This window comes from Xiphophorus maculatus, chromosome 11, assembly GCF_002775205.1.
Source record: "Xiphophorus maculatus strain JP 163 A chromosome 11, X_maculatus-5.0-male, whole genome shotgun sequence".
In the NCBI taxonomy this organism is placed as follows: domain Eukaryota; kingdom Metazoa; phylum Chordata; class Actinopteri; order Cyprinodontiformes; family Poeciliidae; genus Xiphophorus; species Xiphophorus maculatus.
Window position 1 is genome coordinate 26,172,220 of NC_036453.1, and position 12,272 is coordinate 26,184,491.

At 38.7% G+C, this 12,272-nt stretch overlaps 1 protein-coding gene across 1 annotated transcript; it reads right to left on the reverse strand.

Moving 5' to 3' along the window:
* Window positions 1-6,408: 6,408 nt before the first annotated feature.
* ruvbl2 (RuvB like AAA ATPase 2) lies at window positions 6,409-11,853 on the reverse strand. Its single transcript, XM_005800794.3, has 14 exons — window positions 11,795-11,853; window positions 10,288-10,342; window positions 10,143-10,198; window positions 9,328-9,469; window positions 9,066-9,195; window positions 8,918-8,984; window positions 8,658-8,764; window positions 8,455-8,548; window positions 7,857-8,075; window positions 7,664-7,782; window positions 7,442-7,561; window positions 7,227-7,356; window positions 7,014-7,128; window positions 6,409-6,732 (listed from the first exon to the last, which is right to left on the reverse strand). Exons 2-14 carry the CDS (start codon window positions 10,340-10,342, stop codon window positions 6,707-6,709), a joined length of 1,380 nt encoding a protein of 459 aa, XP_005800851.1. The 5' UTR covers window positions 11,795-11,853; the 3' UTR covers window positions 6,409-6,706.
* Between the last annotated feature and the right edge of the window lie 419 nt (window positions 11,854-12,272).

Here is a 12,272-nt window from a genome sequence, read left to right on the forward strand (position 1 = left end):
AGATGTTGAGAGAGAGAGAGAGCAGTGCAACCCGACCTGTCTGACTAGAAATGGAGGGTAAGAAAGAGACGAAAGAAGAACACATGAAATCACACCTTCACTGTTCATGTCTCACCTTCCAGCCCACCTCACACTGCAGAACCACAGCAGTTATAGGAGCCGCTGTTAAGACACCACCTAAAAACATAAATAACATCTAAAGTGTACTGAAAATCTTTCTGGAGGGAATTAATTAACATTAGCATTTTGTGAGGTTTTTTCATAAGGTGCAAACAGATATAGCATTCGGTCTATAAACTAAATTAGCATTAGCTTACTTTGTGATTGATGGGCTAAAAAGTAAAAAAAAAAAAAAAAAATAGCTTTCATAGCTTTTTCTCATCTTATTAATAATAAGATGAGAAATCTTATTTTCTCATCTTATTCGTAATAATAAGATGAGAAAAGAACATGTTATGTTCTTTTCTCATCTTATTATTACTAATAATTACGTCATGTTCTTTTCCTTTATTCTACTTTTCAATGGAAATAATATTTCCTCTGATTTGATGGAAGTGCTGTTTTTTGTCTTCATGCAGTAAATGGCCTTTCCATAGGCACGTCTTTATAATACAATCACTGGAGACACACACTGCATTCACATATTTGTCTTATAGAAATTAGTTTTTTGCCAATTTTCATTTGAACAAAATGCCACATTTTGTTGGTCTCTATTGATTTGGGGGCGGGGGGGAGGGGGGGAATCCAATGGGGTAAATACTTTGTATAGGCGCTGTATTTAAGAGCTGGCATCCCTAAATGAAACATGCAGAGGTAGCATGAGATCTATGCTTATTTTCTCGAAGCATCATCACTTTCATTTCATTTTTTTCTAAATATTGCTTAGAAATTAGTACATTCTGAATGCTGGATGTCATAATAATGAGCTGAGAATCCACAATGCCGTGAGGTATTAATTTGATTTCGCATCCTGACTAATTCAAAGGATCTAATCTGAATTGACTGCAGCATCCAGCAGAGGTTCTTGCTGTGTGCCACGGTGGATTCAGGCCCCTGAGGGAAGCACGTTAGCGCTGCAAATAGCATCGTTTTCTGAATTAACCATGAGCGAACGCCTGAGTTAGCAAAGACTGAATGATGCTGGTTGGTCTTAGCTGCTATTTTTAGCTCAGACGTTTCCATTTTTAGCACCGTTGTTTCCACTGCAGCGTAAAGTGACTCGGAGAACGCTCCAAAAGGCTAGCCGAGCGTGTCTTCGCGCGCGTGACGGTTAACATCCGTGGGCCCCACACGTGCAGCAGAGGCACAGAAAGAACAAAAGTGTCTTCGTGAATGAGTGCGCCGTAAAGATGAAGCTTTTATGAATGGAGCCGCAAAGGCGAGTAGATGTATTCATACAGTATGTTCACGACATGCATAATAAATGTTTGTCTTTTTTCAAAGTTAACCAGAATCCGCGCCCAGGAAAACACACACACAGCAACTCCAACCACTTTCTACAAAGAGTCTGAACTCGTTTCTGCTTCTGAAGTGATATTTTATTCCTGAAATAAAATACCATCAGTAATAAAAAGTTTTTCTTCCGACTCTTTTACCATCATTTTGACACTTTGCAGCTAAGAATGAAACAAAATAAATTCACTGAATCATCCCTACGAAGGTCTAGAACACTTTAAAGAGCAAAACACAGAATTAAACTTTTGCATTCTTTGAATTTTAAACCCTAAGCCTAAAATTTAAGTCTGCTGCTGTACTCCAACCTGTACTAACTGACTTTCAGTTTAGGGAGGTTTGTATCATGATGTCGAGGCTTTGCGAAGTTCTGATCACTCACATTGTTATTTTGGTTAATTTAATACACATCTATCGACGTATTCTACGGCAACACTTCAAACACAATGCTTTGTTTTGCGATACCGTGAAAAATAATCACAAAAAAAAAACCCACTCAAAATATTAGATGTACTGTGAACTTCTGTAAGTCTGGATAATTCCTGTGTACAACTTGCCTGAAGATGAGATGAAGATCTTGGTTTCTGAAGACATGAGAAGTGGTCTCATGAAGCTAAAACTGAATAGTTAGACTCAAACCTCAAATTTAATGACTGTAGGTTTGACTTGAGAAAATCACAAAAATCTTAGGACTTAACTTGGACTCTCACCCTTTCTCTTGAAAAGACTTGATACCAGTGTCTCCCACCACACACTGAATGATTTCCTTTGATTATTAAGTGTAAATCTACAATTACCGTTCTATTAGCCTGACCCATAACCATACCTAATAAAATAAACTTGATCACAAAATTAATTTTTATACCTTTATAGTTGTTTTAACGATTTGATGATACTCAGGTTTGGTTAACGTGGACATCTTAGTTTGGCGCATAATTCTGATTTTTTTTTTAAGTATATATCAAGTTTTTTTGTTTTATTATTTTCTAAATTTATTGGATGTTTAGTCCTTTTTAATAGTTCCTGCGTCATTTGCACTTATTTTTGGGCAGTTGTGAAGTTTGCTTCCGCTTGGTGGCTGGTTGCTCCTTTTAAAATCTTCTAAAAGTGTCAAATATGTTATGACTGATTAAATTACATAATTGGTCAAATTACTTCTTTATGACTTGAATTTTTGATAGATTTTTTTTTGTAACTAAAGCTTTAACTAAACGCACAGACTGTGGGTAACTTAGGCCTTTCTTTCATGTTGTGCTCTCTGTTCTCACTTACCTAAACCCAACAGAGGAACAATAGATATATACATCTTACCACAAGAAAGCGGATATCACAGTCACACATCATGGGTTACTAATTCAGAAAATTCTGCAGTGTCGCAGCCTGCTATGAACTAGGAGCTGTTATTAGGAATAACAGGGAGGCCTGATGTACTTTCATTCACCCCTGATTTGACCACATGCACCACCTTTCACATATGGCAGAAAGAAAAAAAGAAAACCTTAACAAAGGTTTATTTTTTCTCCCAGATAGAGGAGATACACACCACATTCCATACGGAGTTTAAACCCTAAAGCCCTTTTTAAAGATAATGACATCACAGCAGAAAACGTGTCAAGGCAGACGCATAAATAAACATGGGCTGAGTGGAACGAACATATGTGAAAGTGAGAGATGAATCCTGGCTCTGTTACGAGTCCTCCTTGTTCTGTTCTTTGTTAGCTCTGAAACCGAGTTTAGCTCTCTGTTCCCTCTCCAAACAGAAAGGTCATATCAATGTGATCGGGGTCAAATGGAAATCAGAGTGACACTGGGTTTAAAAGGGATTATTACAAACTAACACAAGATCTGACTGACATGTGCTTCGATGCTACTATTGATTGAGCATTAGACATAATTCCAGCAAAAACCAGTATATGAACTGCTTTAACAGCAAGTTTATCACTCAAAGTACTGTACCTTAAAAAGACAAAAACAAAGTATATATCACATTATGAAATGGTAGGAAAACAATACATGGATTTAAAATATACAAAAATTTCAGTATATTTAGTGGTTTACTTTTCAAGTAAGCGTTAAGCGTATTCTAAAAAATTCAATTCTGAGCATATATTTTAAAATATACACAAAATGTCTTTAAAAGCATATTGTTTCATTGGCACACTTGAGCAAATACATATTTTGTTCACTTAAAGTATGCTTTTATTTAATACATTTCTTAAAAGTGTATTTTGGTATGATTATATTTAAGTGTGTTTATAGTTATAATGTCAAAATTGGCACAAGCATGCTTTTAGTATACTTCGTATATATTTATAGGTAGTACACTTAATACTTAGTATACTTAAAATGTACTTTCACAAATATAAGTATATTTGAAATACACTAAAGTATTTCTTTTCACTAGGGATGTCTATCCTTTGTCAAATTAATGTTTCTTTATAGGCCACTAGTAACCAACAGATCTATATAAAAAAAACAGTTTTCAAAACTATCTGTTACTTTCTGTTTATCTGTCACATAAAATCCCAGTACATCACTGTAGTCTGCAGTTGTAACATGTCAGGAGGTGGACCGGGCCTTGGTTCTGGAGGCCGCTGTAGTTTTAACATACATCTCACTGCGCCCAAATCCAGGTTGAAGGCTGAATCAATCTGCTTATCCTAGCTTTTCCTGACAATAACTCTGATCAATAACATTGATCCCCAAGTCGATTCACTTCCTGAGTGGCGGTATTAGATGTGAATGGGCACATTTAGCTGATGACGTTCATAGAGAGAGGCTCTCAATGCGCTGGGTGGAGAACCCGGCTGCTTGTTTGGGATTAAAAATGACCGTCAGGGCAGCTGTGCCCCTTTTCCGGTTTCTCTTACCTGCAGAACATTTGTTGTTGACAACCCAATTTCTGTTGGCTCAAGTGCGGCAGCGTGTCTTTTCAGCCGGAGTTGGACAGCAGGCAAAATGGCACAGAGCGTCTGTATGCTGTGCAGCCTTACAGCCTGTGGACAGTCTGAGCGCAGACAAACTGTGGGAGCTCATCCAAGAAGACCCGAGGGGCAGAGCGGAGTGTGATCTGTAAATAATGATCTGGATTCACACTGACAATTTTTAAAAAAAAGATGGAAATAGAACAGAATAGCTCATGTCTGTTAAGACTGCAGAGGGAAATGATGCAACCCTTATTAAATTCTGATTAAGATGTCTGATCTTTAACAGAACATTTAACAATTTATAAACTGAGAGTTCCAGCGAGAGAAACTGGTAGCAGCTAAAACCCACAGTGAATCCATCCTCATCGCATTAAACCAACTGAGCCTGCAGGAAGTACGAGCACTGAATCCATCAGATGGGACAGAAACCAGCAGCCGAGTGAAGCCTTGACGGGGAAGGGGGAAAAAAGATGGAGGTTTATGGGATACAGGGAGCGGGATTATCCACTAAATATGAAATATTCATCATCATGTTGTGAGATAATCATGACAGAGCTTCTAAATCTTATGAAGTCAAAGCTAACTGCTGGGAGGGAAATGAGCCTCTTTTATTAAACTGTAGTTTCATGATAAAGCAGGTTATTAAAAATATCATTTTCCATTAGAGAAATTGATTTTTTTTTTCATTTATGTGTTTTTACATAAAATTTTGCTATTTTCTTTTCTCTGAAAGAATGTGACGTGCGTTTTTCTTGGCTTTCTCCCATTGGGTCTTTAACATTTAGATACGGTGGGAGGCTATTGCAGCACACGCTGACGCGATACAAAATTTGAAACTAGGGGACAATAAGACTAGAATTTCTGACTTTGTTGTGCAACTTGTTGTTCAAGTATAACATTTGTAGGATACAGGGTGTGCCTAGCCCACTACTGGCTGGCAACAGAAGTGAGCCAGTAGCGAAAACAATCGTGGTCCAGCCGACTAGCGCTAAATTTGCACTTACCCCATAACGGACGTTAGCTCCGTAGCTAGCAACACAGAACGCAATGACGATGTCTGCGCGCGACTCAAACTTTTGCCCGACAATAAAGTCTCGCGAGAATAAGAAATAGTGCTGCTCTGACAAGATTTAAGACAAATGATTAATGTGTTTAAAGCCAGCTTGCATTATTTAAATGAATTTCATTCATTTTAATTTTAGTACATGAATTTAAGATTTTTTTTTAAGGATGTGTAGACACGATGTGATTAGATGATGAAAATAATTCAGCGTGCTTTGTAATTCATTTTAACTGGTTCATTAAAATATAATGGAACCAATCAGTTTGCTGTTGCACCCGTTTAGTGGAATGGTTACAAGTGAGCCTAGAGCTCCCTCTTGTGGTAGCTTTTTCTTCTACGGCAGGGGTGTCAAACTCCAGTCCTCAAGGGCCGCTGTCCTGCAACCTTTAGATGTGTCTCTGCTGCACCACACCTGAATGGAATAATTAGGTCATTAAGGCTCTGGAGAACTGATCTACACAAGGAGGAGGTCATTTCATTCCAGTGTTTTGTACCTGTGGCACATCTAAAAACTGCAGGACAGCGGCCCTCGAGGACTGGAGTTTGACACCTGTGTTCTACGGCCACAAAATTTAAAATATTTTTATTCTGAGAAAGTGATCAAGTGTATAGAAAATATGCACCCGAAAAAGACATAATTTCTTAAGTATTAGTTAATACTTTCAGTTAGATGGATTTACAGCAATGTTGTAGTTTGGTACGGTGTATTTGTTTCATACTATATAAATCTGTCCCCATTTTTTGTTTCAGACACAAAAAACAATTAAACAGGGGGGTAATGGCAGTATTATCACACAATGTGCAACTTTTAAGTACTTTTTTAACTATATCAAAGCATTGATATAGTTTTTCTTGAAGAGGATTTCAATATCACACAATTGTTTATTTTCAAATCCAACATATATATTTGATATAATAATGCAATCTCTGCTTTCTAGCACTTAAGACAGAAATGAGAAACACTAATTATAAAAGCTTGTTTTATTTTTTTGTCAAAAAAAAATCCAAAGACAGGATTCACAAAATAAACATAAAATTAATGAATATCTGAGGAACAAGGCATTAATTACGTAGGTCATTCAAAATAAGGCCAAATGTTTTAGCCAAATTTTCACATGAATTCCATCTCCGACAGCTGCAACATTTAAGCAAAATTGAGAAAATTCACAGATTAATTTCCCGTTTTTGTAGTAGAAACAATACAATTCAACCAGACTAACTGTGGATAACGGGAAAAACAAGAAACACTTTGGGGAAGTCTCCATTATGACGTATCCATGGAAGCCGTTTCTGAAGTGAGAAAACAGAAAGAACATCACAAATTCACCTGTCAGAAGTTAAGTTTGAATTTGCAACAAGACATTATTAGCAGAGCAAAAGGGCTGAACTCTGCTGGAATAATTTCATCAGAGTTCTTTTGACTCATAATACAGAAGAGTCAAATTTCTTCAATAAGGTAACGGCTAATCCACTGGTATCTTATAGTGTGAAAAACAAAAACCATGCCTTGCATCAACGCTTTAATCTGAAGATGTGGTGTACCGAAGGAGCTTCCACACAAACAAACTCACGCGTTTCATTGAAGAGGAAGGAATCCTGGTACTCCTTCATGTACTGGGAGGACCTGGCCTCATCCAGGAAGAGTGAGTAAACCCTCTTGATGTCCTCCACCTGGACCTCAGTCCCCTGAGGAAAACAAGAGGCGGTCATGACCAAAGAGCTCATATTTAATTTAGCCACACAAACAGATAAGGATTATTTCCTCTTGCTTCCGCTGAGCCTACCTTGCGTTTACGACACACCAGCCCGGCCGTGCTGATCAGCTGGATGGCGTAGCGCAGCGACGTCTCCATGCCGATCCGAGTGAGGACCGTGTGGGCCTCCTCGCTCAGCTCCACGTCCTCTTCTTCGCACCTGAAAACGTAAAACACTCGGGTTATACGTCGGATCCTTATTGAAACGATTTCTGCGAGTGGATGGCCGAGTGAAGAACCCTCACCGGATCTTTAGGATCTGCCTTGTTTCTTTTTCTGTGTAAGGTGAGGTGGCGATGATGAGTAGACGGTCCAGGAGGTCGATGGGGATGCCGTGAGGGCTCTGGTAGTTTGTTCCACGGATTCTGCGTGAAGGTTAAAAGTGAGTGTAGGTTCACTTTTTCATAAACTTTAGAGTGACGTATTTTGTTTCTTTTCTTTTTTTCTTGGGTTTGTGTTAATAGTACCGAGTGATGCCTCTGTTGGTCGCCATGATGAGAACTGGGGACAGATCACTCTCTAGTGCACGATTCAGGAAGGAGAAGCACTCCATGTCCAGCATGTGAACCTCGTCGATAAACAACACCTGAATAGATGGGGACATTTAGCTTAACTGCATTAATCGTAAGCAGAGGAAGAACATTCAAGGAACACACTTACCCCAGGAATAATCTCCGCCTTTCCCTCTTCCCTCCACTCACACACTTTGGCGTTAATCTGCTCACGGACCTCGGACTTGATCTCTCCCGTGTCTCCGGAGAAGAGAGCCAGGAAGCCTTGCGTGCGGCTGTTGATGACGTCGATCTCGTGGAGCGAAACTGTGTGCACCACCTCCTTTCTCTTCTGCAGCTCTCCCTCAGGACACTGGACAAACTTTGTCTGCAAAAACATAGAAAACTTACTTTTATATCCCAACATTTGTAGAACTAACAATTTAGGAGATACCTTTATCAGGGTATCTGCACACAAGGCCAAATTTAAGACTTTTAAGACTATTTTTAATGCCAGCTTGAATTAAATTTAAGAGCGAGAAAACTATAAATGTAGGGGAAAGTTGGAGAATCCTGCTAACATTAGTGGCTTTTCAACAGAAGTGAGTCAGTGGCAAAAACGAACGTTGTCCCAACGACTAAAAAAATCTAGCTAGCTAGCAAGGCTATCTGAACAGCTAAGTGCCAACCTCCCTCCGTCACACAACGCAATGAAAATGTTTGCATGCATCAAACTCTTGCCTTACAGAGACGTTAGTGGAGCATACCTGAGCTCCCATAGCATCATAGTCTCTGGCTCTAGTGAAAGAGCGTCCCAACTTGGTGATCTTGCCAGTGGCTTTGTCAATGGTGATGACATCTCTGTAGGAAGAGAGGGGAACAGAAACACAGAACATTTGTGTGTTTTAGCTGAGTATGTGTTATATTAGAATCCTGGACAAAAAAAGAAAAATACAAAATAGAAACTTACCCAGCTTGTACTTTCTCTTTGCTTAGACTGTCAATCATCTTGTTGCCCAAATCATATATAGTCTCCATTTCAGTAGTCTTTAGCGTCAGCTTGCCCACTTTTGCACCCTGATCAAAACATGTCAATCTTCAGTCATTTTTGGTTTTTAAAAAATCCTTAAACACATCATGCACACCTTCTAACATCACAAATACAAAGGGCCCTATGTAATTGATATATATATATGCGTGGATTTAGAAAGCAATTAAAAATCAGCTCACCGTTCCAGTGGCGGGTCTATCAATCTGGATCTCCACCACCTCTCCTTCAATGATCTCCGTCTCCTCCCTGTCGATAAACAACTTTGCTTATTCATTTCATTCAGAAACAATACTGCTCACAGATCTGTTATTGTAGCAATTCCCTCACTTGATTCTCACTCCGATTGCCTTTCTAAAAGCTTGGCTCAGTGCTTCCGTCTTGCTCATTTCCAGGGAGAAGATCTCACTCCCGGCCAGAGCTGTGAAGGGCGTGTCGGGCCCCAGCGACTGTGCTATTCCTACAGGAGGACAAATACAGTCGATATAGAATGAAAATGCAGCTTGAGCAAATTACATCAATGCAAGTGGAAAATACCACTTTCTCTAAAGGAAGATGCTGTGTGCTGGAAAGCTGCCAGTGGACCTCTTACCCATAGCGATGGCAGTTTTTCCTGTGCCAGGTTGGCCGGCGATCAGTACTGCCCTGCCAGCAATGTGGCCGTCTTTAATCATCTCCAGGATGACCCCTGCTGCACGACGGGCGGCCAGTTGGCCGACCAGTCCCTGAGACACCTGCAGGTGAACAGGAGCCGGTGACCTTCAGCACAAACTCAGCATATTTCAATACACTCCTGTACCACTGGCAAAGTCAGGGTTCCTACAGCCTAAGGAAAGTTAAATTCAAGACTTTAGACTTTTTTACTGTTGCTTAAATTTTAAGACATTAAACACACACACACAAAAAAAAACTCAAGTTAGCAACAATTTCGGGATTTTTTTGGTTCCAGTGTTAATGTTTAAAATTTTGAAACAAATTTTACAAGACAGATTTAAGACATTTTAATACCAAATAACGCTTTTATATATTTTTAGATCCATGAACTCGATGCCTATTAAGACATTTTAAGGATCCACAGGAACCCTTAAAGTAATTAGTGATTATATGTTATATAAACAAATACAATACCCAAGGGACCACAGTCAAAAAGTTTCACATAACTTTACTACAAAAAACAAAATGATCAACTACAATTAAACAGCTTAAAGCAGAGAATTTGATTAGGAGCATCTGCCTGAACAGCAAAAAACAATCTTAACCAATCAGAGCCTATGAAAAGGAACACATAGGCTCCATATGAAAATAGTTTTGCTAACAATCATCTCGTAAAGAAAGAAAAAACCAGCTCCTCTCTTTACGGTTTAAAGAGAAAGTCCAGCCAATCCAAAACTCAAGGCTCTGTCCTACCTGTCTTGGCTCCAAAGCATCATCCAGTCCAAGGCCGCGGATGTGAGAATGAGCCCCTAGAACACATGGTGACGAGAGAGAAGACGTCAGCTACACTTGGAAGGGTAGATTAGATTAAGAGTGCAAAGTAAATCTGGATTCCTACCGATTCTCTCAATCCGTGTGATGTCACGAACCTCTGGAACTTTTGTAGCCGCCATCTGCAACAGTGGAAAAATCGGGAAAAAGATTAAATATAGCAAAGTTTTAAATAATCACATTTAGACCTGTAGAGTGATAATCACATTATCCTAAATTTTAAAAATATGAAACCATTTCGAGGGGACGGTTGGTATTTTATATACCGTTTACCATACTGTAATCTTTACCAGCCAGAGAGCCTATTATAATCACAGCTTACAGTAATTAGTTAGAAAGGATTTAATAAATTACAGTTACTTTACAAAAGATTGTTACCAATATCTGGACAGGAATAAGCACATTTAATTCTAATAGCAGCTAATACTGTGTTACCAAAACAGACTTTTTTCATCAATTGTTTCTTCACAAAATAGCTCGAGTTAAGCCAATTTGGATGGAAAGTCGGTGAACATCAATTTTCAAGTTTTGTCACAGATTATCCATTGGATTTAGATCCAGATTTTACTTGGGTCATTCCAATACATAAGCATTGATAAATCCTTCACTGGCAATTCTACAATAACCATAGCGACAAGATGGATTAGCAGTGCTTGCCAACAGCTGACTGTGTCATCCAGGACATGCTACTGTGGGATATGGTCTTTGCTGTCTGGTCATTGAGCTGTTAGTATGCTGTGACCGCCTCTAGACTGTCCCACAGCAAGAGTCTTCAGTCAGAGACTTCATCAATGCAAGACTGACTGCTACTGGAGATCCTTCCTTCACCACCCACAAATCTTTAAAGATACTTGGATCATACCAGTTGCAACACTGAATTGCTCTTTGAGATGAATAAAGTAGTTTTGAATTTGAAATGAATTCTACTTTTGGCTTTATGGTGACGGTCGTTGTTTTTCTAGACAAAGTACAATGGAATAGAAGAAATAAAGATTGCTATTCAACTTGCAAGCTCTCTTACTCACCAGGAAGCCACAATGATAATTAAAATCACAACACGTCACAATAGAAATACTAAATTACCAAAAACAAAAGAGAGAGTAAGCTGTTAAATATTCAAGAATACGGTAGAAAGGTTTGTGGTGTTCAGTTGGTTGTCATAGTGACAGTCGTAACTCATGCAGCAAGAGTCTCAACCCGTAAGCAAACATGAAACATTTTATTTAATCTTTTTGCTTTTGAGAGATAAATAATTGAAAGTTGGCGAAGCAATAAAACTGGTTAAATTCTAAAGACGTACTAAAGAGCTACGTTCACTCTTCAGATGGGTATTTGGGACTGCAATAAATACACGCGATGCTAATGGCAGCTAATGTTATGCTAGCGAATTAGCTTACTCCATTCATAGCTTTCTATAAAAGTGAAGCGCCACAACGTACTAAAATAAGGACCACTCGCAGGCCCTGGTAACAAATCTTTCACTTTCTGTACACAAGCAACTATATTAATGTATAAAACAGTAAAATGATAGGACAAAATATTCTACCGGTTTACAGTAAAACGTGTGCACTCACCTCCACAACCACACTAAACGTGAGAATGCAGCGGCGCTTTTTCTGAAGACAGACCGCCTTAATGCGTCCGGAAGGAAACAAATTTTGATTTTCAGTTCCTATACGTTTTTCAGCTTTGCTCTCTCCACAGACGGACGCGGTGAGAAATACTAGAAGGGAAACTGAGAACAACGCACTTATTCTACCAAAAACGTCTTTTTAAGGTAGGTGCTCTACATATTTTTATTCATATGCATAAATATGAATTGGACTCGGACCATTGTAACAGGAATTCCATATTTGAAATATTTTTCTTCCCCTGGAGACTTTAAAAAAAAAAAAAAAAAAAAACTCTTCCGCTCATAATGTATTAAGATTTTAAGCATCAGTTTCCTACTGCTCAATGCTGGTTGCGTTCATTTATTTTTGATTTGTTTAACAATTCTTTGTATAACGTCATAGATATAGAAGTGTCAAACCCATATCAAACAGTTAATGT